The sequence below is a fragment of the Lichenostomus cassidix genome, chromosome 17, assembly GCF_008360975.1.
Source record: "Lichenostomus cassidix isolate B80296 chromosome 17, HeHo_3.0, whole genome shotgun sequence".
Taxonomy (NCBI): domain Eukaryota; kingdom Metazoa; phylum Chordata; class Aves; order Passeriformes; family Meliphagidae; genus Lichenostomus; species Lichenostomus cassidix.
This window is the reverse complement of record NC_139497.1, coordinates 2,567,979-2,594,526: the sequence shown is the minus strand read 5'-3', so window position 1 is coordinate 2,594,526 and position 26,548 is coordinate 2,567,979. Positions and strand designations below refer to the sequence as shown.

Below are 26,548 nucleotides of genomic sequence, written 5' to 3'. Positions count from 1 at the left end.
TGAGATAGAATTTCATTTCCTTCTGTCTGTACACACGGGTTTTTCATGTCCAGCAGCCCGGGGAGCCCCCGACCCGCGATGGGGAGAAACTCTCCGGGACAAGCACGGCAGCGGCGGAGCTCTGACCCGCCCTGGCGGCAGCCAGCGCCACTGCACCCGCACCGGGCACTCGGGGGGATCGCGACCTCTACGGGACCGCGCTCCGCCAAACCCCGGCCGGGCAGCGAGACCGTGGCGGCACCGGGAAGGCAGCGGGACGAGGCGCCCCGAACGGGACTCGAACCCGTGACCTAGCGTCGCGCCGCCGCCCCAGCCGGGACTCGAACCCGCGGCCCGTCCCGCCCCCGATCCTCTCCGAGCGGCCGCCGAACAGCGACGCAGCCGGGTGCGCGCGCCGCCGTGACGTCATCGCGCGCCGCGCCGTGACACGTCGGCGGCGGCGGCGGAACCCCGAGCCGGATGTGCCAAGATGGCGGCGGCGGCCGGTGCTGGGCCCGGGGCCGGGAGCGGCGGCGCTGCCCGCGCCCGCTGCTGAGGGGCCTCGGCCGGCCTGGGGGCTGCCAGGTACCGCGGGGCGCGCCCGGAGGGAGGGCCGTGGGTCGCGGGCGGGCTGCGTGAGGAGCGCCGGGCCTGAGGTGCGGGCCCCGGTGCTCACCCCGCCGTGCCTCACGGTGGGCCCGGGGCTGTGGCAGCGCGGGGAGCCGGCGGGTCCCGCAGCCCGGGCTCGGCCCCGGCCCCGGTTGGGGCGGGCTGTGGTGCCGCAAGGAGGGGCGAGGGCGCTGCGGCAGTCCGGGGGTTTTCCCGCAGGGTTTGGGTCGCTCGGGGGGTTTCCATGGGGCGGTGGGACGGGAACACCCTGCGGGGCTCCGGAGGCGAGTCCGTGCGGTGCGGGAGGAGAAAGTACCGTCTGATGGTGGCTGTCACGTATTCCTGTGACAGCACCGCGCTGGTCCAGGTCAGGGTTGTTATTCCGAGCTGTCAGGTGCCACAGGTCTGTGCAACTGGTGCTGACTCAGGAGAGCAGCCGCTAGGTAAAGAGCTGGTGGTCAGGCTCCTTTCGGAATAAATGGGAACGCTTTGTGCTGCTTCCGTGCTTTTCATTGCCAAAGAGCTGTTTTCATGGAGTCACAGAATGGTTTGGGTTGGAAGGGACCTTCAGGATGATCTAATCTCACCCCTTGTCATGGGCAGGGACACCTTCCACTGTCCCATTCTGCTCCAAGCCCTGTCCAGCCTGGCCTTGGACATTTCCAGGGATCCAGGGACAGCCACAGCTTCTCTGGGCACCCTGTGCCAGGATTCCCCACCATCACAGGGAAGGATTTCTTCCTTATATCTCATTAAACCTGCCATTAAAATAGTTTAAAGCTATTCCTCCTTGCCCTGCTGTTACATTTTCACTGAATAACATTTGTAAATGATTGCTGTTTAGGAATAGGAATAGCCCGGTAGGAATCTGTCAGGAGCATGAAAATGTACAGTGTGTTGAATCTGTCACCCACATGTGTGCAGATATGCAGCTGTCTGTCTACATGAGATAAAACTAAAAAAGTAGTGTCGGATTTTAAAGCTGCAAATCTCATTTTTTCAGCTGTTCCTGTATTTGAGATTGCAGTGGAGTTTTTTTTTTGTCACTTTGTTCTTATTAGGAATCTGTATATATCAAAATATTATTTATTGTTTGGTTCATGCATGTGTGAGAATGAGAGTTCAGATTAGTCTTCTGTAACCTGATTTGTGGTCTTACTTATTCTGTTTAAGAGTAATTTATTTAGATAGGATTAATTTAATAATTAATTTCCATCAAAGACATTATTTCTTTATATATGAAGCTATAGAGCTCGTCAGGTGAAATTAATTTTATTGCCTTGTCTAGAGAGTTTTAATCTTTTTTTTTCCCCTCTTTGGTTATGTTTTTTTGGTACCCCTGGAAACACCTTCTGCAATTGTTACTCCTGATGACTAATGTTTAGCAGGCTGCTCTGCTTTATCAATTAATAAACCAGCTGAAAGCTGAGAATTTCCAAACTAGATAAAGCAGAGATGGATTGCTCTTAACTTGCATATTTATTTCCAAATTCCTTAAAATCAGCATTTCTGTTGCTCCTGGATGAGGCACAAAGGAGGGTCAGTAGCACTGAGTTATCTTTTGTTTAAGTTACCTGACATGTGCACGTTCATTTCATTTGGACTCAATTCCTCAGATCTTGCTTGTTTTTACTACCGTGTGCAGTCTGTTAATATTAACTTTGCTTCTGAGGAAGCTGATCCCTTGTGTTGAACCTCTGTCATGCACCATCAAAGATCCTGGTAGAGGAATGGCAAGTTCTGCCTTAAAGTAGGACTTTACACTTATTTTAATTAGCTAATTACTGGTACCAGCTGTTACAAAAATATGGCACTTTTAATGAGACACTACAAGGAGTAAAGTCCACATTAGAAATTTGGAAGTGGGTATTTAAGTTGGCTTTTGTGCTCAGCTGTGTTTCAGAAACAACTTTTCTATGAAAAGCAGAACCATTTAGTAGACACCAGTATTTTGTTCGGTGAAGTTTGTGCTTCCTAGGACGTAACTGCCTTGGCAGATGGTTTAATTAGCTTTTTTTTCTCCCCAACCCAAACTCTGTTGCATAAACCCACGAGTTTATTTGGAGGGGAGAGGAGTTTTTAAAATCTGGTTAATACAGCAGAGAACACAATGAAAAAGAGATGGGGATGCTCAGAGCAGCCAGAGGTTCCTTTGGCATGTGGAAATTGGGATGGGTGTTCAGGCAGGGTTTCCTGGAAACGTGGTTGGCAGCAAGGTTGGTAAACATGGCCAGCTGGAAAACCTTCACCTCAGCATTGTAATAAGAGAAAAGATTGCAAAGTCCTGAAATCTTTTTGTGGGCATTCCTTGATGGAAGTCAGCAGCTGTGTTTTAAAAAGAATGGTGAAAGCACGTGCAGGTGATGGATGAAACTGATGGAGCTTTAATGCTTCTCTTGAAGTCTGGTTTGTGTTGTCCTTCCATTTTAATAAAATACACGTTATGAAGCTTAATTGAAGATATGGCTAAGAAATATATGGATAGAGGGGAGAAATTGAGAGTTTCTGTTGACTCTGAAAGAGGGACCTGGATTATACTTAGGGCTGTTGGAGAGATTTTTCTTTGGGTACTGATGTCCAGTAAAGTCTGTGTGCTGTGGTACTGTCAGTGTGCTTTTTATTGGAATTTTTAAATTATAAATCTTTATGAAAAACATGTAGTTATGTAGTGTTCATTCAATATGTATTTTTGATAACTAGAAACCAGAAGTGTTTTGCATTGGAACTTCTCTATAGCTATTAAGATTTTGTCCTGATTACAAACATCTGACTTTTCTGGCTTCCCGTTTTATTACTCTAACTGACAAGATGCTGAATCTTAAAAGAACTCCAAAAAAGAAGTGCACAGCTTTTTTCTTTTATAAACAGAAGTGCATCTGGTATGGAGCAATTGCTGTGGGTACTTCACTCTGCATATTGTAAACAATATTTGTTGTGTACCGTGAGAAAACAAGATTATCATATGTTGCTAAGGCGTCACTGAGCTCCACTGGACAAGTATGGATGAATTCCTCTTGTTTTGTCAGCCTCCCCAGATTGTTAACAGGTGATAAAATTGAAAAAGACACCCTGATGAATTGACTGAACTTCCTGTGTACAGATTCCCGGCTGGTATTGTTTGGAGTTGGAGTTGGATTACTTCCGAGCGTGTCCTTTCCACCCTGAAATGCAGCTGTAACCCTGATACTGTGCCAAAGTCCCACTGGTGTTAAAGTGAGAATATTCATTGATAAGTCAGGGAGTTGGTTGTTTTTCTCTCCTTAAATGGCAGTTTTACTGTGCAACGTTCATCTAGAAGAGACAATATTTGTGATGAAAATCCAATTGCCTTTCTCAAAATAAATAACAATACCGTGCCACACAGTGTTTGCTTGGTTAAACCAAGAGTTGACTATTGAGGATGATAACATCTGATGAATTCCTTTTTGGGATGCTTCTCATCTTACCTGTGAAAAGTTCTATTCACATGGAGCACCAGTGCACCGGGGCTGAAGATCACCTCTAACAGAATTAGATAATGACTTCTCAGCTCTTCATAATTAAATTGAGCAGGGCATGGTGCTGCAGGCTCTGTTCCAGGCTGGTTGCTGTCCTGTCTGTGATGAATATATCTGGGAAATGTAACAGTGGGATACCATTGGAGGGTTTAACACTAGTACAGGTCTGAACTGCATTTAGTTACTCTTACTTGGATATATTTGTTTATAGAATTGTGAAATAATGTGCATTGATGCCACACAGCCTTACACTTCATTAATGCTGGACTCAGATTTAGAAATACGTTTTGAGTCGGTTTCTTACACGTTGTGGAGAAAAGGGAGATTTTCCACTTTGAATTCTTTGAGTGATTTTGTTTCTAAAACAGAAGTTGCTGCATGTATTGTGAGAAAGAGAACTGACTTATCACCTGTGTTGTCTCAGCAGGGCAGAAGAAGAAATCTCTCTGCTGCATCCACGGCCGGTTTGTCACCGTGTGACCCTGCCACAAGGCCACCATGCAGCAGCCACCCCAGCCCGTCCCAGCCGGAGCAGCTCCTCCTCCTCCCGCCGGCGTGGCTCGGAACATGTACTGGAGGAACAGCCCGCTCAGCAAACGAGCCAACGCTGCAGCTGCCCCGGTGCAGCCCGTGACAGACCCGTTTGCCTTCGGCAGGCAAACCCCCCAGGGCTCCCCGTTAGATAATCCAGCCAAGGGCAATGCACTGGCGTTCCCACAGCCAGCCCTGATGCATCCACCGCCCTCCCATGCTGGGGACAATCCTCACGGACCACACACGTCTCTGTCAGCTGCCGTGTCTCAAGCAGGGATAAGCACCAGTACGTTTTCTAATGTTCCAGTTCCTTCTCCGTCCCCGGGGTATGTTATAAATAGTGCTGCAGAAGGGCATCCCAACGCCGAGCTCGGACTCCGTGGGCCTGCAGTGCCCTTGCATTACAACCCAGGAGCAGCAGTGGAAAATTCTTTCAGTGTGCATCCTGGCATGGTGTCTGCAGCAAACAAACCTGGAGCTAGGCAGGATGTTGGCAGAGATGCAAATGATGCACCTTCAGGACCCAACGCAGCAGCACTCTTCCCACCACCTCCCCAGCAGCCTGGGTCCCAGTGGAGGCCTGGCCCAGGGAATCTGCAGTCTCCAGTTAGGAATTTTGTGCCCTATCCTGAGCCGTCTCCTCAGACTGATGTTCATAACATTTCTCAGCCTTCTGTCAGCACTTCTCACCCTCCTCCACACACAAATGTCCCGCAGGGTCCTGGACACCAAGGTGTTCCACAGAACATCGTGCAAGCGCCTTTATCGGCTGGTTGTGAGAAGAATGGGAAAAATGGCCCTGCAAACAGCAGTCATCACATGAACAGCATCCAGCCTGGAAATGTGTTTAGGCAGAACACAGAAATGGCAAACCCTTGGTTAAACCAACCTTACCAGGAACAGTTTTACCCACAGCCACCTTTGCAAGACTCTGGTTTTGTCCTTCCCACAGCTCAGGAAAACAACCCCAAAAACCAGTCTCCAGCTATGTCTGAAACATCAAATAGATCTATTCCCACAGATCGAGATCCAGGAACTCTCTCCATGTTTTTCAAAGGGGATGAGGCAGAAAATGAAGAAATACTTTCATCTGAAAAAAATTACGTAATGGAGAAAACAGAGTTTGATGCCTGTCAGCCAAATTCGGCCTCCCTGTATCACCAGCCTGTGCATCCTCAGCAGGTGGCAACCAATGTTCTCTGTCAGGCACAGCTCGGTACAGGTTCAGCTGGTGAGATGGTACAGAAAGGGATGGATGTCCAGTACTTCCCTAAAATTGTCAGTCATCAGGAGGCACAGGCTGCTAAGCACTCTCTGTTTGCTGGTGATGACAAGGCGCAGATAGGTGACACAGCTGCTGGGTCCCAGTACGAAAATGTGGAAAACCTGGAGTGCATTCAGAATCAGGAAGTGCTGCCAAGTGAACCACAGAACATCAATGCTTCATCCCCTGCTGCTGGTCCTGATCCGTACAGGTATGGATCCTTCCCAGGTCAGGTGCTTCCAAAGAATGCTGTTGTGAGCCATGCTGAAGGAGGACCAAACTTGGAGGCACCTGATTCCTTACCTCATCCTGTCCGACCAGACAGTGTCTCTTCCAACTACAGCAGCATTAGCCACAGGAGCACTTCCAGCTCAGCACGACCCCCAGAGCAAGTCGGTACATTTATCCAGCAGGAAAGTGGGAAGCCTGATGAGGAATCCTCTGCCAGCTTCTTCAAACAGATTGACTCCTCTCCTCTGGGAGGTGATTCAGGTGAGCTAAACCTGAGCAAGAACTACCATGGCAATCTGTCCCAGCCTCCCACTCCAAGTCCTCCTAAGCCTACAGGAGTGTTTCAGACAAGTGCAAATAGCTCTTTTGAACCTGTGAGGTCCCACGGAGTTGGTATAAAACCTGCAGAGATTGACCAAGCAAAGATGGTGGTTGAATTAAGAGAGAACCACTCAAACCAAAAGAATATCAAGAAGAACACAGCTGTGCCTGCTGCATCCCCTGGCAATCTTGAACAGCCACCAGATAATCTGGAAACAATTTACATGCCTCAGGTACACCCAGTGCCTCTTGCAGGCGCTGGGGAAGCTGGAAATACTCTGCACTCTGGACCTGTTGTGGAAAATATACAATCAGTATCTGAGAGACGGTCCTCAACCAGAGCCCAGGGAGCAGTTAAGAAGTGTGATAGCCCAGCAACAACTTTATGGGCTCACAACGAGTTACCGAATTTTGGGGGAAATGTCCTTCTAGCTCCTGCTGCTCCTGCAGTGTATGTACCTGCCAAACAGACTGTGGAAGTCATTCAGCCACCAGAAGAAGGTTTGTCTAATCAGCAGCCATGTAAACCAGGGACTATTGCTGTGCAGCATTCCCAGGATGGAAATATAACTTTTGAAAATCTTGAGAATCCTCCCAAAATGGGAGAAGAGGAGGCACTTCAGTCTCAGGCAAGTTCTGGTTATGCAAGTTTATTGTCTTCTCCACCTACAGAGTCTTTGCAAAATCAGCCTATCCTGATTGCTCAGCCTAATCAAAGCTATAACTTGGCTCAGCCAATTAATTTTTCCATTTCTCTATCTAATCAGCTAAGCCACAATGAAAACAATCAGCCAATGAAGGACTCTGGAGTTGGGGACAAGCCTGCAATGGGTCCCCAAACTTCACATGCTGGTGGGGAAAACATGCCGCTACCTGTGATGCAAGTTGGATCTCTCTTAGTTAATGCACTTCCAAATACTAATCTGTTAAAACATAATTTATTACAAAGTCCTGTTAATTCCTCTGATGCTGCTTCTAATCAGCCTGCAAACTTGCTTATGAAAACTCCTCTTAATTTGGCTCCGGAAGGGCAAAAGAATGTTAATATGGAAGGCCTTGTTCCTGAATTTGCTAGCAAGCCCGGGTCTAACTCATCTGTTTCTCCTGGGACAAATCTTCCCAGTGGAAGTGCAAGTGGACAAGTCCCCCCTGTTAATTCCATAGCACAGGCTAATAATTCTGCAAATCAATCAAGTAGCAAAGAAGCTGCTGGAGCGCTCGACTTCACAGTGTCACGGACGTTGGAGAAAAGCAGCACAAGTAATTCTGTCCAGGTGCACAATCAGTCACCCTCTGGTGGTCCAGTCCAACAGGCAGCTGGTGGTGCTGGTCAGGTGCCTGACAAGCAACATTTCTATCAACAGGTGACAAAAGATGTGCAGCACCAGGCTGTATCAGACAGAGCTGCCCAGGGAGCGCTGCCACCCCAGCCACAAATGCAAGCAGCTCAAATGCAGCCAACATCTGGGCAGTCCTCAGTTCCTCCAGACTCCCAGACTTCCACAGGGGCTAAAGCCCTGCAGCAGGGGGAGAACCAGGTGCTGGGTAGCCGTCCCCAGCCTGGGGGTCCCCAGGAGGCAGGTTCAGCCCAGCCAAGGTACGACCAGACGAGTCCCGGGAAGCAGCCAGTGTCAGAACAGCCTCCAGGTGCTCCAGCAGCCACTGCCCCTTCTGCCACCACTGCTCAGTCAGTCCCACCCAATGGGCAGCAAGACCTGCAGCGTCCACCCCTGCCTCAGACCCCTCAGGATGTCTTTGGTCCACCCCAGAACCCTTACTACTACTACAGACATCCCTATGATGCTTACCAGGCTCCATATCCACCACCTTATCCTCCTGCAGACCCCAGGACTGCAGCTCACCTATATTACATGGTAAGTTGGTTTTTTCCCTTTCTTCCCCTTAATATGTATTATTAATTTTCATTTTTGAGTTAGGAATTTAAACAGTTGTGTCATGATCAACATTCAGCAGAACGTTGACATTAAGTATTTAAGCATAGGGAAAATCCAAACAGTAATTGCTGATATCATTTCCAGTTGGCACAGCTCACAGCAATTGTTTGGTTCTTTGGAAAAAGTTGGCAGTTCTGACTGTCTTGGCTGTCCAGGTGCTCACATTTGGTTCCTATCTGCTGCCTGAATTATTGATGGTTTAGCAGAGTGGTTAAAAGTACCTTTTGTCCAGACATAATGGGTTTATTTCCTCAAGTTTAGGATATTAATAATTTTTTGCCACAAAAAGTATCAAAAGCTAAACTGTAGTTTTTTAATCCACATCTCTTCCGGTATCACAACTGTGACGTGAATGGTGATTTTTGTTGTTTTTAACTGTTAATTTTGGAGGTGTGAAGGCTTTTCCCTTGCCTGTGTTTTGCAGGAGGACAGCTATGGGCAGTATGACCCCCGCTACCGACACTACGACAGCAGCAGCACTGCCTACATGGACCCTGGCAGCTATCGCTATGCCGAGCCTGAACGGCCCAGCTCCAGGGCCAGCCACTGCTCTGACAGACCTTCCTCTAGGTAGGCACTGCCTAAACTGAGTCAAGATCTGCAATACCCCAAAGCCTGGTGAAGTTTTACAGCATAAACCACGGGGAGGAATTCAAAACCTCTTTGTGTGCTGCCCTAGGGCCGGATGGTATCAAATGCCACGTCTGAAAAGGATACAATTCCCCAGCCTTTTCTCTTGCAAGAGCCTTGTTATTCCTTTCATGCAGTTCTCTGGGGATTGTTGGTGTTTCTGCCAGGCAGGAAGTCACTGCTGTGGCCTCAGTGCTGATGTTTGCTGTGAAAGAGCAGTGCAGGCCATGGGGTTATTAATCAATACTCATTTATTTTCTGCCTTGCACTTAAGCAGAGGCCCTTCATTCTGTTAATGAATGGCACTTTTGCACATTGGTTGGGATTTACCTTGCAAGCACCATGGATACACAGTGGTTCAGGTGCTCAGAAGAGAGTGGTGAGTCAGGTGACAACATCCTGGTGCTGTGTCAGGTCCATTTGTCTGACAATTCCCTTATCTGTGGATAAGGTTTCCTCACAAAGCTCCCAGGCTGTGGTCTGGGTGGCAGAGGTGCTGTGTGGGAATGTCCCACCCACTCATTTCATTTCACTGCAGGTTTTAATTAGGGAAGCTTAAAAGCCGTGGTCTGTCTGATTATATGAAATAAAAAAATTGAGAGAGGGGAATAATGTGTTCAAATGCTACTTGAAAAAGTTAAATAAAAGCAGGATTAAATCTTTAATATTTCTCAAGCAAGGAGCAGCAAATTACCTTCCAGAGATTGCTGCTTTGTGATGATTATTGTGTAAGTGATTTGTATGAACTTCAAATTAATGACAAAATGTTACTGTTGGTATCTGCTGAGGCATTTGCAGCTTTCTAACAGAGAAACCCCAGTTATCTGTCTGGAAATGATTAAACCTTTTGTAGTATTTGTCTGTTGTTGGTAGTTCCCTCACAGATCAGTGATCAAATTACAAATACAATATTTTGCTTATCACCTTCAGATGATTATAGATGTATTTTGGTCTTGAGGAGCACAAAACAATGGCTGTAGCTCCATGTGATAACTTCCCCCATTTTCTGAAGTGAATTTGAGCTTGCTATGAGCTCTTGAAATGAGCTGATAACCTGTAGTAGCACTTCCTGGCGCGTACTCCTCTGAAGTACTATTTTTAGAAGAGGCTGAAGTTTCTGTACGTGGCAGTGGGCAGATCAAAGTCTGTTAGAAGTGGCTCTGTCAGGGTTGGTGTGTGCCTGCCAGAGCAGTCAGACCTGGACTGTGCTGTGGTGCTGCAGGGCAGCAGAGCTGTGTGTGTGAAACTGCCCTGAGTGTGCCGCTGGTGGTGATGCAGCTTTGGAAGCTCTGCTTGGGCAAGGCAGTGACATCTCTCTGGAGGGACTGGTTGGGTGGCTACACCTGATGTGATAAGATCAGACCTCCTCCTCTGCAGTGAGTGCTGTGTTAGCAGACTTCCCACACTCCTTGACTTGCTGGGCCACTTTGGAGTTAGCAACTTTCAGTTGTAGGACCAGTTGTAGAGAAGGGTGGAAGTTCCCATCACTCCACACTGGCATTAAAACTGCTCTGTGTGTGGACATGTGTGTTTGTGAGTGTAATGCACCTGTGTAGGTACAAACATACATTTATGTGCATGTACATACATGTAGACACTGCATTTTTCCTCTGGCTTTTTCCAGGAACCATAGTATAAGCATAAAATGTTCTATGGTTTTTCAAGTAGTGGCCACATCTTTCTTTTTCCATCACAAGGATTCTAATAATCTTTTTCTGTGCACTGACTCTTTGCTGTGTTGGTTTTAGCCACATGCTTGTGCTAGTTTGGACAATCAGCTCTGTAAATGAGTATTTTCTTCATCGTAAGCTGTATAATGAAACACTGTTAAATTTGGAGGAGCCATTATTTCTTAATGAATTGTTAAATTATCAACTTCTCTGTTGAGACAGTTCAAAGGATGCTAATTACAGCAGTAGTTTTTGTGATTAATTGTCTGTAAGTAATTAAACTTATCACCAAAGCAGTTTACAAAGCCACTAAATTATTGTGTACTAAGGGCTGTCACCTTTTGATGGCACCTAACAATTTAGTGGTATATTGGGTTGTAAAGTCTTAGTTTTATGATTCTTTGATTTCCTGAAAATGCATTATTTTAACTATGAAACTCTACCTAATCAGTTGTGGCAGAGAGTTTTTTCTATCTTCTGCCGACTTTAGGAGAGATTGAGGAGGAATAACAACTTTTTATACTTGTGTGCTTTCTTTCAGGCAAGGATATCCAGAAGATTATTATGGAAAAAGTGGATGGAGTGATTATTATTCAGGCTATTACCCAAACTCCTATGATTATGGAGGTAAGGTGTCAACAAGAACTATGGGGATTTTTTCTGTAGAAAATTGCAGATTTAAACAATAATTTATGGGGAAGAAGAATTTTAGGATCCAAGAATCCACATTAATACTACTGGTGTCCTTTCAACAACCAGCAAGAATAAAATTATACTTGCTGAAAATTGATCTTTTTGCCCACTTCAGTTCTTAATACCTTGCCTATTGTTTTTTAGTCAGTAGAAGTAGTAAATAGAAAATAAAGTAAGTTTTTTCCTCACTTCAGTTTGCCTTTCCTTTGTGCAAACACTCAATTGTACATGTACAGAGCAGTTTTGTTCCATGTGTTGCAAGGCTGCCTTTCACTGGTGTGTGTCCTTGGTGTGTGACCTGAAGGCAAATTTGTAAAGTGAATTTTAGGTGGGTGTAAACAGAATATGACTCATGACTGGATTTTGGTTTTGTCCATCATTATCTAAGTGCTCCCTGAGACATGCTGGCATTGGGAGTCTGGAGGTAATTGCTTGTGTAGTGCCTGGGAGGGTTTTAAGCAACATCTGTCCACATCCTGAGATGTTTTGCGTGGCACTCTGCAGACTGATCACAACGATTCTGTGAATGTCAAAACAAATATTGGGATTGAGTTCTAAAGATGTTAGGAAAGATCTGTTTGATGGTAAACACTGTCCCTTCAAGAGTAACTGACTGCAACAACCATGTTTCTCACAAAGATGTGAAATTGGCTTTTTAAGGTTTTTTTTTAAATAAAATGAGTGGACTTAATTATGTAGCTTCAAGTAAATTACTTTGGTTTTGCTTTGTGCTTCAGGACCAAACCAGCTTGTAATTAAAGAGAAAAAAGTAGAAAAAGCAAAGACTACCAATATCTGAACCATTTATTTTCCTTTTCCAAAGATCCAAGTCGCTGGGATCGATACCCATATGACCCCAGGTACAGAGACCCAAGAAGTTACGACCAGAGGTACTGGTATGATGCTGAGCACAACCCTTACCAGAAGAGAGAAGCATATCCATATGGCAGCAGGTTTGTCCAGTCAATCCATGTTCTCCCAGTGCTCTTTCCAGAGCTGGAGCACCACATTCTCTGTAACAGACTATTAAAATGCAGTGTTACATATATTTCAGTGTTGCTTGTCCTTTCTGTAGCTTTAACATTGATCATTGAGGAAAACCAAATGAGCTCTCACATCACTATGAGAGAAGGATTGAAGGGAGCAGCACTTGTTTTCAAACCATTTAAAATGGGGGTTTTAGAGCAAAGTCTGAGTATGATGTTGGTCTTGATCTGGAATATTCTGGATGAACTCCTTGAAGCAATATCAGTTTGTTTGCATCAACAACCTCAGTGTAGGCAGTGATTTAAGAGGGACCACCGAAGTGAGGTCCAGTTTTCCTGCCAGTCACCTCCCTGAGGGCCGTGGGTGGCTGTGCTCATTGCTGCTCTCTGTGTCCCTCAGGAATGACCGATACGAGGACAACTGGCGCTACGATCCCCGCTTCACCGGCAGCTTTGACGACGACTCGGAGCCGCAGCGCGATCCCTACGGGGATGAGTTTGACCGGCGCAGCGTGCACAGCGAGCACTCGGGGCACAGCCTGCGCAGCTCCCGCAGCGTCCACAGCCACCAGAGCAGCTTCAGCTCGCGCTCCCAGCAGGTGAGTTCTGCACACACCAGCCTGGCACTGCCTCTCTTGGGGGGTGGGTGAAATACTAGAAAATTCATCAGGGGTTAGCATGGGGAATGCGTGCGTTGAAAACTTCCGTGAGTTAAAGCTGTTTTGAGCTTAATGTTTGTCACAGTTGTCAAGAGAACTTTAGGCAAAATCAGCACTCAGCTGTGCAAGTTGCCACACACACAGGAATGGAAAATTTCCTCTACTTAATCCATTTGCTGTTTGTGAGAACTTTACTTTCCCTGTGCTTGGCTGTAGCGGACAATGTGCCTGGCTTTGTGTCATGTCATTTTTCTCATCACAAGCATGACTGTGTTACTGAACTTGGGATCTGTTAGAGGACTAACTCCATATTTGAATGACCTTATTTTGACTTTAAAAGCAAAAAGCAAAGCTAACTGATTACTCATCCACTTACACCACAAGTACAGATACCTGAAAACCTCAGAGAATATTTGGCTAATTTTTGAGGTACAGTTTTTGCTAGTGTAATGGGTCATTTTACCTGTAGTTGGTTCATGTGTTGGTTCATCATGGTCCTTGGAAGTTTAGGTGCTTTTCCAGTCTGAATTCCAATTCATTCAGTAATATTTGAAGTAGCACTGGAAATCATTTTGGCACTACTCTTTAGGCACTTGAAGTCTTTTGGCATTTGTTTGGTATATTCAGTTGAGATTCTCTGTCTGTTACAGCAGAGGTGAACACTGATTCTGCCCCATAGTTGTTGATAACAGAACTTGCTCTATAATCTTACTTTTCACACAAGCACATAGAAGTTCTTTTGTGGGAGAACTGAACATGCTTGGATGTGAACAGATTAAATGGTGGCAAAAACACTGGGGGAGAAGACAAAGATAATTAATTATCTGCTGTAGCCCCTTGCTGCAGCAGAGACTGCAGGTCTTGCAGGGTGGTTTTCTCCAAGGCAGTGTTGCAGTAAGGTTCACTAGGAGCATTGAGAGTAGGGAGCAGTCAGGAGGGAATGCTCACTGTCTGCAGTGCTGCTTGCTTTGTGTAACCCCAAGCTCCCAGCTAACCCTGACTAATCTGATCTGTTCAGAGCCAGCTCTATAGGAGCAGTCACGATCTAACGGGTAATGCCTATGAAACTCCTGCGCAGGCAGTGTCACTCCATGCAGATTATCCCTATGGAGGGTATGATCCCGGCTTTGATGGACAACAGCCTTTTACAGACTATGGCTACCCTGCTGAAACAGGCTGGTCAGCTGTGGAGCAAGGTATGGACACTCTGGGCAGGGAGGAGGGAAGGCATTGTGCTGGAGATACAAACCACGTTCTCTGGAAGAGCTTTTCCCCAGAGTATGTTGATGTCTGTCATTAGCTCTTTGAAGATGTGTTATGTTCGTAGAGAGATCACAGAAATGTGTTTGAGACAAACAATCAAAGCCCTTGCATTTTAAAAAAATAAGTGGAATTTAAAGTTCTATAGTCTAGTTTTGTTCTAGTTACTGCAAATCTTCAGATATGGGACTTCAGAGCTATTTAGATGTTTGGGACTATAGTGGAACTGATTAATTGTTTCTTACAAAGCTCAGCCAAATTAAATGATAGACTGTTTTCCACTAATACTGCAGGATTACTGAATTGGGTAAATACATCAGCAAGTTTACTTAGTAGCAAGACAGGTTGCCTGTTCTTATTTTATCTTTCCTCCCTATTTCAGCACCTTTAAGGCCCTCAACGCCTGAGAAATTTTCAGTGCCTCATATCTGTGCCAGGTTTGGGCCTGGAGGCTTCTTAATAAAAGCACTGCCAAACCTGCCTTCCGAGGGCCAGCCAGCTCTGGTTGAAATCCACAGCATGGAGGTAAAGTTTGAAAGGAAAAATGGGAAGTAATGGAATAAAGGTCTTTCTTTTGGAAGGGGAGTAGGGAACTTGAATCTATTGCTTCCTGATTTCTCTTGTTTCATGTCAGTGCATGTGTCTTTATCTGTTTGGGTTGTAATCGTAAGTAAAACAGTAAATTTAAAAGTTCTTTTCCTCTACAAGATGACTTAGTCATGATCAGGTCATCCAGCTCCTTATTTTGTTCAGGATGATGTACAGAGTAACTTGCATGCAAAGTAGATTTCATAATTTATCATCCTTGTTCAGGTTGTCACAAAGTCACCCTTTTTATTTTGTTTAGGAGCACGAGGCTTGATTACACTATGGGTTGTGTTCAGGTCTGAGGGTTTTACTGGTAAAAAGCAAAATTTATAGTTATAACAATTTTTTAAACACTTCTTTGTGTTTTAGACTATGTTGCAACATTCTCCAGAGCAAGAAGAGATGAGAGCATTTCCTGGTCCTCTTGCTAAGTATGTTCTTACAGTTTTCAGAAATAACTTTCATGCATTCAGAATTCATTTCTTCATTGAATATTTCATTGCCTGTAAATTACAGGATTTAAACTGACTTAATTATTTGTGGCTATTTTGCCTGTTTAAATAATGCATGAGCTTTAAATTTATTCCTCAGACTAATCACAAATAATGACCTGAATGTTTACATTTGTCTCATAAACTTTTTTCTTTTTTTTTTTTCCCAGGGATGAGACCCATAAAGTGGATGTTATTAATTTTGCACAAAGTAAAGCTACACAGTGCTTTAAGAATGACAATTTAATTGACAAAGAATCTGCCAGTCTGCTTTGGGACTTTATTGTACTGTTGTGCAGGCAAAATGGGGTATGTCTCACTGCTTGAGTTTTTATCTACCCTGGAGTATTTTATACACAAATAAATACTTTGTGTAAGGGTCAGGAATATGTGTTATAGTCACTGATCTTGGAATAGTTCACAGATTGAATGAGCAGGTAAACTGGGCACTCATCCTCAGGTGCTCAGAGGTGCTGATATTCACATATTGCTGTTGAAGTGACAAATCAAATGAAGGCAGTGTTGAAATAACAGATTTTTTAATTTTTGCTTTCTCTCTAAACACGCAGACTGTGGTGGGAACAGACCTGGCTGAACTTCTGCTCCGAGATCATAAAACAGTGTGGCTTCCTGGGAAGTCCCCTAATGAGGCAAACTTGATTGATTTCACTAATGAGGCTTTGGAACAAGTGGAAGAGGAATCTGGTGAAGCCCAGCTCTCATTTCTCACTGATAATCTTCTAACCACAGTTGACAGTTTTGAAAAGGAGACTGAGAGATTCAGAGAGTTGCTGCTTTATGGCCGTAAGAAAGTGAGTGCTTGTGCTGCTGCTTATTTTTACAACTTTTGTAGTGCATGTAATATTTCATGGCACTAAACTACACTGATACAGAAAATGTTTTGCCCTATAAGTTATAATCTAAAGCAAAATTACAGTCATGTTAGCTTTTATCTAAACAAATTTACTTTGATTTGGTCACAAAGTACTACTGTAAAACTGTGTTTGTGAGTAATATGTGAAGCTATTCTTGGGAAACTGATTTCTGTCTTGATTAGGATGCTTTGGAGTCTGCCATGAAGCATGGTTTGTGGGGTCATGCTCTGCTCCTTGCCAGCAAAATGGACAGCAGGACACATGCAAGAGTGATGACCAGGTACTGGGTTGTTTGTTGATTAATAGAATTTGGCTGCCTGTTCTGCTAATGAGATGGAGACTTGGTGCTCAGAAATCTTAATTAAAATCATGGGTTTTCTATAGTAATTCATGCAAGAATTATGCTTTAATTTTACTGTGTATTTATTTATCATTACTTTTTATTCTGGGGTTTTCTGGCTATAAACTTAAACCTGAGAAGTTATTCTCTGCCACCTGTCCCATTTAAAAGGCATTTCAACAGCGTCATCTGTGGCCTTTCTTGGAAAAATCTGTGCAAAAACTCAATTACCAGTTTTGTTAAAATCATCTGGCTTGGGGAGAATCCAGAGGTTTTTCCTAGCTTGGACTGACAGATGTTGGTGACAGACCCAGTAATGTTTTGCTTTCAAATAATATCCGCTGGGAAATTTCCTCTTCAGTGTAGTATTTTCACACAGCACTTCCTTCTCTTGAACTAGGTTAGGTTAACTGCCGCTGAGAGCTGAAGTACATTTTAACTGCTTACCCCGTGTTTGTGTTTTGTTTTTCTCTGCAATGTCTCTTTAGATTTGCCAACAGCCTCCCAATTAATGACCCTCTGCAGACTGTTTACCAGCTCATGTCTGGAAGGATGCCAGCTGCCTCCACGGTAAGATTCACTGGGAGCTGCAGGGAGTGGTGTAGTTCCCAACAGAAATCTTTCCATGTGCTTTCCTAGAATGTCAGATAAGTTGTTTGGGTCCTTTTTAGGTTGAAACAGCCATGTAGAGCTCCAGTCACTGATTTGACCTAGTAATTCTTCTAATTTTAGTGCTGTGGAGATGAGAAATGGGGAGACTGGAGGCCTCATCTAGCAATGGTGTTATCCAACTTGACCAATAATGTGGACTTGGAATCCAGGACCATTGCTACCATGGGAGACACTCTTGGTAACTCTTGGGGAATAAACAGGGGGATGACTGAAGGGAAAAACTTAGATTGCTCAGCTTATTTTTTGAAAACAAGCCATTTCTGTATAAAATATATAAAGCGGAGCAGTTTTTTATGGGCCTGTCTCTATTGTGAAGGCATTTGAATGCAAAGCCAAACAATACAGGACAAAAGTTACAATGTGCCACTGAAATATCCTGAGCTCTGTCATTTATTTCTCTACAGCTTCCAAAGGCCTGCTGGATGCTGCTCATTTTTGTTACCTTATGGCCCAAGTTGGATTTGGAGTTTACACAAGGAAGACAACAAAGCTTGTTCTAATTGGATCAAATCACAGGTTTGGGTTTCTTTTTTTTAAACAACTTTTTTGATGCAAAAATGCAACCTTGAGTGACTAAATTGCACTGCTCCTCTTGTCCTCACTAGCCACAGCTAGTTTTGAAATAACTATTTGATGTCCTGTTGTGTGGAAGCTGTTGATATTTTGTATCTGACAGAACTGTGTGTCTGACTTTATTGACACATCTGTGTTTATTGTCAGCATATGTAACTTAAATAGTATTTTTCCTCTCCTGTTTGAAACAGCTTGCCATTTCTAAAGTTTGCCACCAATGAAGCCATTCAAAGAACAGAAGCCTATGAATATGCACAGTCACTAGGAAGTCAGCCTGGCTGCTTGCCCAATTTCCAGGTGAAGAATTGTTCCAGTTCTGGTTTGGTTTCTCTTTTGGCAGATTTCATGCTTTTGATCTCTTATGTGCTGCAGTCAGCGTGGCAAATATGCTTTTTCCTTAAACTTTAGGTGTGCTAATGGGATATCTGATCTCTCAGCTGAAATGTCAGGCTGCCTTTATTTCTTACCCCTCAGAGTGTTGAGATCACTTAGTTTGCTTGTCCTGCTTGCCTCCCCCAGGTTTTCAAGTTCATCTATGCCTGTCGGCTGGCTGAGATGGGCCTTGCTGCCCAGGCTTTCCACTACTGTGAAGTGATTTCCAGAACTGTCCTGAAAGATCCACATTACTATTCCCCTGTGCTGATAGGCCAGCTAATCCAGGTAACGTGAGGAGGAATTAGGAATTTGTGGGTGGATATTGCAGGTGGGAGGCTGTGGCTGAGGAACTCACACTTTGCAATGGTTTGTTTCCTCAGATGTCATCCCAGCTGCGCCTGTTTGACCCTCAGATAAAAGAAAAACCAGAGCAGGAATCTTTTATTGAACCTTCCTGGTTAGTAACACTTCGACATGTGGATGGACAGATCAAGGTACAGTGTGTGCTTTTATATATGAATTATTCCCTTTAAAATATTAATGTAAATCCAGTTTTTTAAATTACTTACACTGCTAATCAATCACAGAAACACAGGAAGTGACTGTATATATTCATGTCATTATTGCAAATGTTATGATGTAAACCAAGTGAATTTGCCACACTTTAGTGCCCTGAGATTCAATAGAGAATAGTTAAAGGTATTTGGAACAGGTTTTTCTTAATACCATAATGCAAGGAGAATTGCAAGACTCATTAAGTTGCAGTAATCAGGGGATCTACTTGCCATAAAAATACTTTGTGTGTGGATTAGTGTTGCTAGATTGTGATAGAGTGGAAATAATTACCATTTATTTGAAGAGATGTGTTAGAAATTTGAACCCTGGCCAAATTAACTGTGTTTCAATTTAAAAACAAATAAACCCTTTAAGTTATTTGGTTACACTTGGCTTATAAATGGCTAACAACTCATTTTTTGACTAAACACTAAAAAACTCTTTTCACGCCTAAGAATACCTTTGCTCTGTATTTCCTTGCTTATGAACTGAACGTTTGCTTAACAATATCTTGTCTTTTCCTGCAGGAGGGTGCAATAGCCTACAACACAGACAGATCCACTCCCCCTCCATATGAATGTAGCACTCCCAGCTCTGAACTGGACCGTGCCAGTCAGTGTGATGGGGGAGGAGGCCGTGAGGTGGGTCCAGGTGCTGAAAATGCCTTGTTGGCGTCCTTGTTACCCAATATGGCTCAACAGATGCAGAGCGTGCAGCTGATGCCTTCAGGTTGGTGTTTCATATCCTTTATGACAGAGGAACAAAGGTTTTGGGTTTCTGATACAAGAAACCACTTAAGAGGCTGTTTGGAACAGGGAGATTTCACTTCTGCATTGTGTCATTCATAGGGCAAAAGTTCACACTGGAATTCCTGTTTAATTATGACTCTGAATTTTGCTTTTTTCATGCTGCAGTACCTCAGGCTGTCCTTGATGGCTCAGCTGCCATGATTCCTCCTGGTGACCAGGAATCTGTCCAAAGTGTCCCCTTCTATCCAGTGGCTCCTCAGCCTCTTGGTCCAGGACCTGGCTTTGCACCTCAAGGATTTTCAAGCCCATATGGAACTGAACCATCCCCACTATATTTAGGGTCAACACTACCCCCAGGAGGGCCACCACAAGATATTGAACCACGGCCAGAAGAGCAGACAAACCTGGAAACAGGTCTGGGATCTTAATAAACAGCTTTTCTTCCTTATAGACAGAATGAAGTGTTTTGAGGAATAATTCAAACAATATTTAAAAAGTATTAAGTCACGTTTTGGGTAATGAAATTTAAAAACACCATGTAATGGTATAGAATCATCTGTAGAAAGTTGTAGTATTCATCGTGATTTTTCTCTAGCACAAAACTCATAACTGGTGAAAACTTTTGCCTTAGAACTATTTGTGGGCTTTGGGGTTTGATGGTTTTTGTTGCTGTTGTGTCCCCCTGCTAACATAATGTATTTTTTTTTTTTTTAAGGAATGCAGAGAATTGCCCCAGAGTCTCCTTCACAAAACTCCTTCCCTGAACAGAGAGAGGATGATTTCTATGGCAGAATGGCTAACATGGTATTGTTATTTCATACCTCTCTTCAGCAAGTGGCAGCTGCATTGCAGTGCAATGCAAACACAGGATTTGGGAGCTCTGTATTTTTACTTCAGCGAGTCTTGAAGCTTAGTTTTTAGAAGTCCCCAAATAACCAGATTAAATGTCTTTAATTGTGTGGAAATTCTTGATAAAAACTTCATGTTGTGTCAGATGTTTAGCTGTTGTTTATTATGCTTGTATGTCCTGGCTTTCTATCTAACCAGGCACCAGGACAAAGATCCATCTTTAGGTTTATTCTTTATTAACTTCTAGATCTCTTCTGTTTATGGATTTTTCAGAGAGTGAATTTTTTTAGCAAGATGAAATATGATTCATCCAGCAGTGACAACTTGGTACTTTCCTGTATGTTTATCACACAGGGCTATGGGCGAAGATCCCGAACCACCTCCGAGTCCTCTGCTCATTCTGTGGGACGAGAGAGATCCAACTCTGCAGCAAAACAGCCCTCTCCTCCTCCCTCTGCTCCTGCAGGGAAAGAGACTAAAAAAGAAACTAAGAAGGAGGCAGCACCTAGAAAGGTAAACTTTCTAAGAAAGGTACCTACAGCTGGAGGAGATTTGTTAGTAAATGTGGTAACAATCCCTGATCAGTCAGTGGTACTGACTTGAGATCCTGAGTAAACTGTTTATTTCTATTTATTAGGTGTACTTCTGGGCTCAGAATTGAAGTTCCTAATAGAAAATGTGTTGTTGCATGGAAGTTTCTTTTAACTTGGCTGTACAGTGAGGCAAGAATTAACTGAGAGGGAGAGAATTAACTGAGTAGATTTAATTTCTTTTTAGACTGGTGCAACCTGGTTTCGCTGGCTGATGGGAAAAGGAAAGAATGAGGCTCACCTGCCAGATGACAAGAACAAATCAGTAAGGCCCCAAAAATCACAAAAACCTTCAAACACTTGAATTTGTTCCTAATGGTCTCCTGGATGCCAGTGAACATTGTTTTGATAAATAAACGAATGATTGTAAAACTTTGATTATTCTTATTGTAGGACTGGCTTTAAAAAAATAGTTACAGTTGTATTAAACTTCTTAGTAGCTTGCTTTGAGCTCTTTATTTTTAACTGTGATTTTCTTTTAGATTGTTTGGGATGAACAGAAACAACGCTGGGTTAATCTGGATGAACCAGAAGAAGAGGTAAAAATCTGAGTCCTCATGATTTTTCCTGAGTGGAAAACAAAAATCTGTACTTGGCACACAATTTTCTTTAATCTGTTTTTGCCTCTTAAGAGCTGCTTTTTACTGAATTTGGATTAAAATGTGCAACATCAGTCAATGATGGGATTGGAATTTTTTGTTGTCCCTGCAGAGTAAACCTCCACCACCACCTCCAACAGGGTTTCCTAAAGCTGCTCAGGCTGCTCCCCCTGGACCTGGAGGCCCACCTGGTGGCTCTGTCAACGTGTTCTCCAGGAGAGCAGGTAACAGCCAACACTGATTTTTGAAGACTTTCTCCTGCATAAAATATGAAGGCAGAATTCTTGACTTTTCCAGAGTTGTTTGGGAACTCCACTCAGTGGAGCTGTGGCTTTGCTTGTGCCCAGTTCCTGCAGTGCTGTCACAGTATCATGACTTGGGTATTACTGTTTGGATCCCTGGAGGGTTAATTTCTGATCCTGAAAGATGCTTTTAACCAGCAAACTGTTTGAAGTAAACACAGGCATGACTAACCCAGGACTTATTTCTGTTTTTCTGCATTTTGTTTGTGTTGCAGCTGGAAGCAGAGCCCGTTATGTGGATGTCCTGAATCCAGGAGGAGCCAAGGCAAGCGGTGCTCTTCCTGCCCCATCAGACCTGTTTGCCCCCTTGGCACCAATGCCCATTCCTGCCAACATGTTTGTTCCAAACTCAGGTGTGTGGATGTGATATGGGGAGGTTGTGTGGCTATTGAAGGTTATGGTGTATTTGGCTAAATCCTATTTCCTCTCTAGTTCCAGGGGAATCCCAGCCCCTGGAAGGGAGTGGAGCAGCAGAGCACACACCAGCTGCAAACCAAACCAACCCAGACCCTGCTGCAGCTGTGGAACCAGAGGTGGGTTAGAAGGGAAATCTTGTAGATAGAACTCGAACTTCTGATTCAAAACCCTCATGATTCTGAGCTGTAGTTTCACAGCCACAGTACATAAAACATAATGTTGTAGGGATTGTAGTTTAACATTTTACTTGAACAGGAGAAGGGAAATGCTAGTGAAAATGGAAGTGGGAAGTTTCATTTCTTAATTTGGCAGGGCTGCAGGTTCCATGGGTGCAGCATGTGCCAGGAAGGGACCAAGAACATGGGAAGAGTCTTACCCTGCATGTTACATTTGCTTGATGTGTTTTAACATTGTTGGGATCTCTAAGAGAAATGTGAAATAGCCTCATAGTAATGATGATTAACAAAAGTGCTTTGTTTTTCTTTAGTATTTAAACTCTGCAGCCCTTCCTCCTGGATCTGGACTTCCTGGTCCTAACCCTGATGGCTCCCAATCAGGCGAGGTAAGGCTTGATGCAAAATATTAATTAATGACTTTTACAGTTAATTGTAGTGGTCATACAATGGGCCATCTAAACCAAGTAACTGATTCAATTGCTGATGAGTAGCCAAGAAGGGATATGACTGCCTCCAAAATTGTACAGAAAAGACCTCTAAGCCCATATGAGACATTCACCCTCCATCTCCTACATTCTGTGATCTCTTTTTCCTATAGAAGTAGATTTAAAAGCCTTTTTCAGAGTAAAATGTCAGTAGCAGTTTGAGGGTCTCTTCTTGCCTCCATGCATGCATATAATTTCACTAATATTGAGTGCAAGACACAAGGAGAATAAATTGCTGTGTGCCAGGCAGAGTAACATTACCTTTGTTCCTACTAAATGTTTTCTATACCTACATAATTTTGTGCTTTAAGAAGTCCTTTTGATTTAAACTAACTTCTGGCTTTACGTTTGTTTCTGGTTTTTTTTTTTTAACTCGAAGTTGGTTTAACCTTTGGCAGTGAGACTTTGACAGTGAAATAAAACAACTGAAAGCTTGGGGCAGTGACATGCATGACGACTTTTTTTATTTGTGTTTTTTTGTATTTGTGTGTTCTTGCTGTTTTGTAGCTTTCGCGCTCTAGTTCAATGAGTTCATTATCACGTGAAGTAAGCCAGCATTTTAATCAGGTACATGTGGCTGGCCATTCTCATTTATGTTAACTTATTTACTTTTCCCCCACCCCTCTTTATTTTGCATTTGCTCAAATACTAATGCTACTTCTAGTCATTTTCCCCCCTCATTTCACAGAAATATCATCAAAAGTAGATCATGATGTAGTGTTCCTTTTTACACTCAAACAGGGTCTTCAGTTTTGTGTATTCATGAGAGTGCATGTAATCCAGGCATGCTTTTTATTTATGTTCCTAAGAGATTCATATAATTTCATCATCTTTTTTTCTGGGATACTAAAGAAATCAGTTGATTAAAAAAAGAAATCCTCATACCAAATCCAACAAACCTCCTAAAAAGACTCAATACAAGCAAAACTTGGTCATTCTGCTGCTGCCAGTCTCAAATTGATAATAAACCATCTGCAAAAGTCCCTGAAGGAATTAAAGGAATGCTTCATCTCAGTTTGAACTTCCAGAGCTGTGGGGTCACCATAAAGGGGTGATACAAACCTTTCTGATATTTCTTAGTAAATCAAAACCTGACATAGAATGTTAATTTTGGGGCAAGTCCTGAGGTGTACTAACAAAGGCAGAAGGTACTAATTGAGTGAAGTTGCACTGGTGTCTTGTGTTGGTTTTGCATGCTTTGGATCTGCAGAGCTATTTGCAGTTGATGCATGTGACATTGTTTGGCCAATTCCTACATTAAGCCAGCACTGTTCTAGATCTGGATGCAAACTGTACCAGCACTCTGCAGTTGTTCCAATAGGCTGCGCTCTCCATGTTGTTGGCATTATTCCTGTGGATATTTGCTCTGTATAACTTAGCAAACCATGTTTGAGAGGCACTGGGGCTCTGCTCTTCTCTAATTTCAGTGTTTTCTCTTCCCAGCCTGCCGCTGTTCCACCCTCGGGGGCACCTTCAGCAGGAGCAGTACCGTTCTACAACCCTTCTCAATTTGCACAAGTGAGTAAAGGCCTCACCTTTCATTTTCTTTATCCTTATTATCCAATATTGCCCAGAGCAGCTGTGGCTGCCCCATCCCTGGCAGTGTCCAAGGCCAGGCTGGATGGGGTTTGGAGCAACCTGGGATAGTGGAAGGTGTCCCTGCCATGGCAGGAGGTGGAATGGGATGGGCTTTAAATCATTTTGTTTATTCCTGTTCTTGTTTCAGTCTCCTGCAGCCACTGGAAGTTCACGACTGGGAAGAATTGGACAGAGGAAGTATCCAACATTGAAGTAGAATACAACAGCTTTGTATTTGGAATCCTCACTCATGTTCTGAGTATGCAAAGAACTATTCAGCCTTATGGCACATGGTTTCAGCTGCAGTTGACATGACAGAAATCCAATGATGGGTGATTTTCTTCATGGGTCTCCCTGCTTGCACCTCATCTACGCAAACCATTACCAAACATGAAATATATGTAACTTTTCCTTTTCAAAACCTGGCTAGAAATAGCTTTGCTGTGATAAAGAATAGACACAAGAGAGGAAATAGTTGCTGTCTGTTACAAAACCTGTTTGTAAATTGCATAGGCAATTTATTCCTTAAGTTTATTTTAAACCTTACTTAGCGTGACCTTCCGAGACATAGTTTCAGGGATTCCTTAATTTCTGAAGGATGCTCCCCTCCCAGCAGGGGTTAAAAAAAAATAAATGTCCACATTGTAATGTAACACTGTGGCCTTAAGAGGACCATGCACAATTATGATGCTTTCAGCCAGGCTGTGCTTTGCCAGCACGTGGAACCAGAGATGTTCCCCTGGGAGAGGAGATGCCTCGTGCTGGTTTGGTTTTCGGGAGGGGGGAGGGAGCCACAGCTCATCCAAATAAATCGACCTATATTGAATGAAAACTGTGACTGTAATCTAATCCTGATTCGATTTGGATTCTTTCCTATTCTGTATGTAGTTTGTGGTTTAGACTACCTGTAAAGCCAAGTGTATAGTGGGAAGGAGCTCTGTATCATAGCCAACGCTGTTCTCTTGACGAGTGAGTGTTCGTTTAAGTGCAATACGGTTACTTTGCTTTCTCTCAAAAAAAGCTGCTGGCACTCTGCAGCTGGGGGGTAACAGCTTGAAAGTTGTTTATTTTTTTTTTTCCTTTTTGGAGTGCCAGAATCAGTGTAATAATCCGTTCTTGAATCTCCATTATTAAAATAACCAAGGTCTTAAATAGCTAACAGCTAAATTTCAAACGTTACTAAAAGTAGATGGATTAGGCCTCTACAGATGGACTTTAAAATCTTTAGGTTTAATATAGGAAATCTTGAAAACCATGATATGCAGCGTTTATATTCACTGAAGAATCTGAATTATCTGCAAAGAGAGAAATAAACTTTAAATATTTATTAAATCATTAGGCCATATTTTATTTAGAATTTGCCACCAAACTATTTGATTTTACTTGAATTTCTGCCCAGGAGTAGAAGTAATACAAATGTGAAATTGCCAGTATTTGTCCCCAGTTGTTTTGGGTTTTTTTCTTTTCCTGGACACCACTTTTCTAAGATCATGATAGCCTTATGTCTGTCCCAAAAGGTTTGTATGCAGCCCAAGTAAAACACTATTTGGGGGGATTAGAAACCTTTGTTTGCTGGTCCATACTCAATTCCAGACATGGGCAGCAGCAGTCAGTGTGGTTTACTTTTCTATAATTGAAACCTAATCAGACACTTGGCTTTCCTCTAGTCCAGCCAGGCTGCTGATTATTTTCTCCTTTCAGTAGAGACTGCCAAACAACTTCATTCAAGGAGGCTCCCTCTGAGCTGGGAGCGGCTGTCTTTCCTAAGTGTGAGATTTGACACTGTAAATTCTTAAATAAAATATTTTGCGCTCTGGAGCACTTTCACATTTTACTTTCTTCTTGTGGTTATTGCTTTAGTGAGCTGGGTGGAGGAAGCTCTGCTGTTTGTCCAGGAATGATCTGTGCGAGGAGAGGCAGCCTGGAGTGTTCGGTGTTTGGAACAGCTTGTGCATCAGAGCAGGTTTAGATGGGATATTGGGGAGAAAGCCTTCCCATGAGGGTGGTGAGGCGTGGCACAGGTTGTCCAGAGAAGCTGTGGCTGTC

At 43.6% G+C, this 26,548-nt stretch overlaps 1 protein-coding gene across 5 annotated transcripts; it reads left to right on the top strand.

Annotated features, from left to right (window-relative positions):
• Window positions 1-412: 412 nt before the first annotated feature.
• On the top strand, window positions 413-26,331 carry SEC16A (SEC16 homolog A, endoplasmic reticulum export factor). 5 transcript variants are annotated; one of them, XM_085076825.1, is made up of 32 exons: window positions 413-564; window positions 4,513-7,064; window positions 7,800-8,309; window positions 8,815-8,960; window positions 11,232-11,317; window positions 12,207-12,336; window positions 12,770-12,968; window positions 14,047-14,224; window positions 14,671-14,813; window positions 15,246-15,307; window positions 15,538-15,676; window positions 15,937-16,179; window positions 16,425-16,522; window positions 17,071-17,152; window positions 17,315-17,432; window positions 17,659-17,770; window positions 18,019-18,124; window positions 18,347-18,487; window positions 18,583-18,696; window positions 19,285-19,486; window positions 19,672-19,920; window positions 20,222-20,310; window positions 20,710-20,868; window positions 21,133-21,210; window positions 21,428-21,484; window positions 21,657-21,768; window positions 22,062-22,199; window positions 22,279-22,379; window positions 22,751-22,825; window positions 23,432-23,491; window positions 24,368-24,442; window positions 24,651-26,331. In XM_085076825.1, exons 2-32 carry the CDS (start codon window positions 4,584-4,586, stop codon window positions 24,717-24,719), a joined length of 6,552 nt encoding a protein of 2,183 aa, XP_084932951.1. In that variant the 5' UTR covers window positions 413-564; window positions 4,513-4,583; the 3' UTR covers window positions 24,720-26,331. The 5 variants fall into 5 exon arrangements, with proteins under 5 accessions (XP_084932951.1, XP_084932950.1, XP_084932947.1 ...); XM_085076824.1 differs by having other exon boundaries at window positions 4,513-8,309; window positions 14,107-14,224; XM_085076821.1 differs by having other exon boundaries at window positions 4,513-8,309.
• The last annotated feature ends 217 nt before the right edge of the window (window positions 26,332-26,548 follow it).

Coding starts and splice junctions, on each gene's coding strand:
- SEC16A (XM_085076821.1), top strand. CDS start 4,584: ATGCAGCAGCCACCCCAGCCCGTCCCAGCCGGAGCAGCTCCTCCTCCT. Junction 18,125..18,346: donor GCTGCTTGCCCAATTTCCAG/GTGAAGAATTGT, acceptor TGCCTCCCCCAG/GTTTTCAAGTTCATCTATGC. Junction 20,311..20,709: donor ATGGCAGAATGGCTAACATG/GTATTGTTATTT, acceptor TTTATCACACAG/GGCTATGGGCGAAGATCCCG.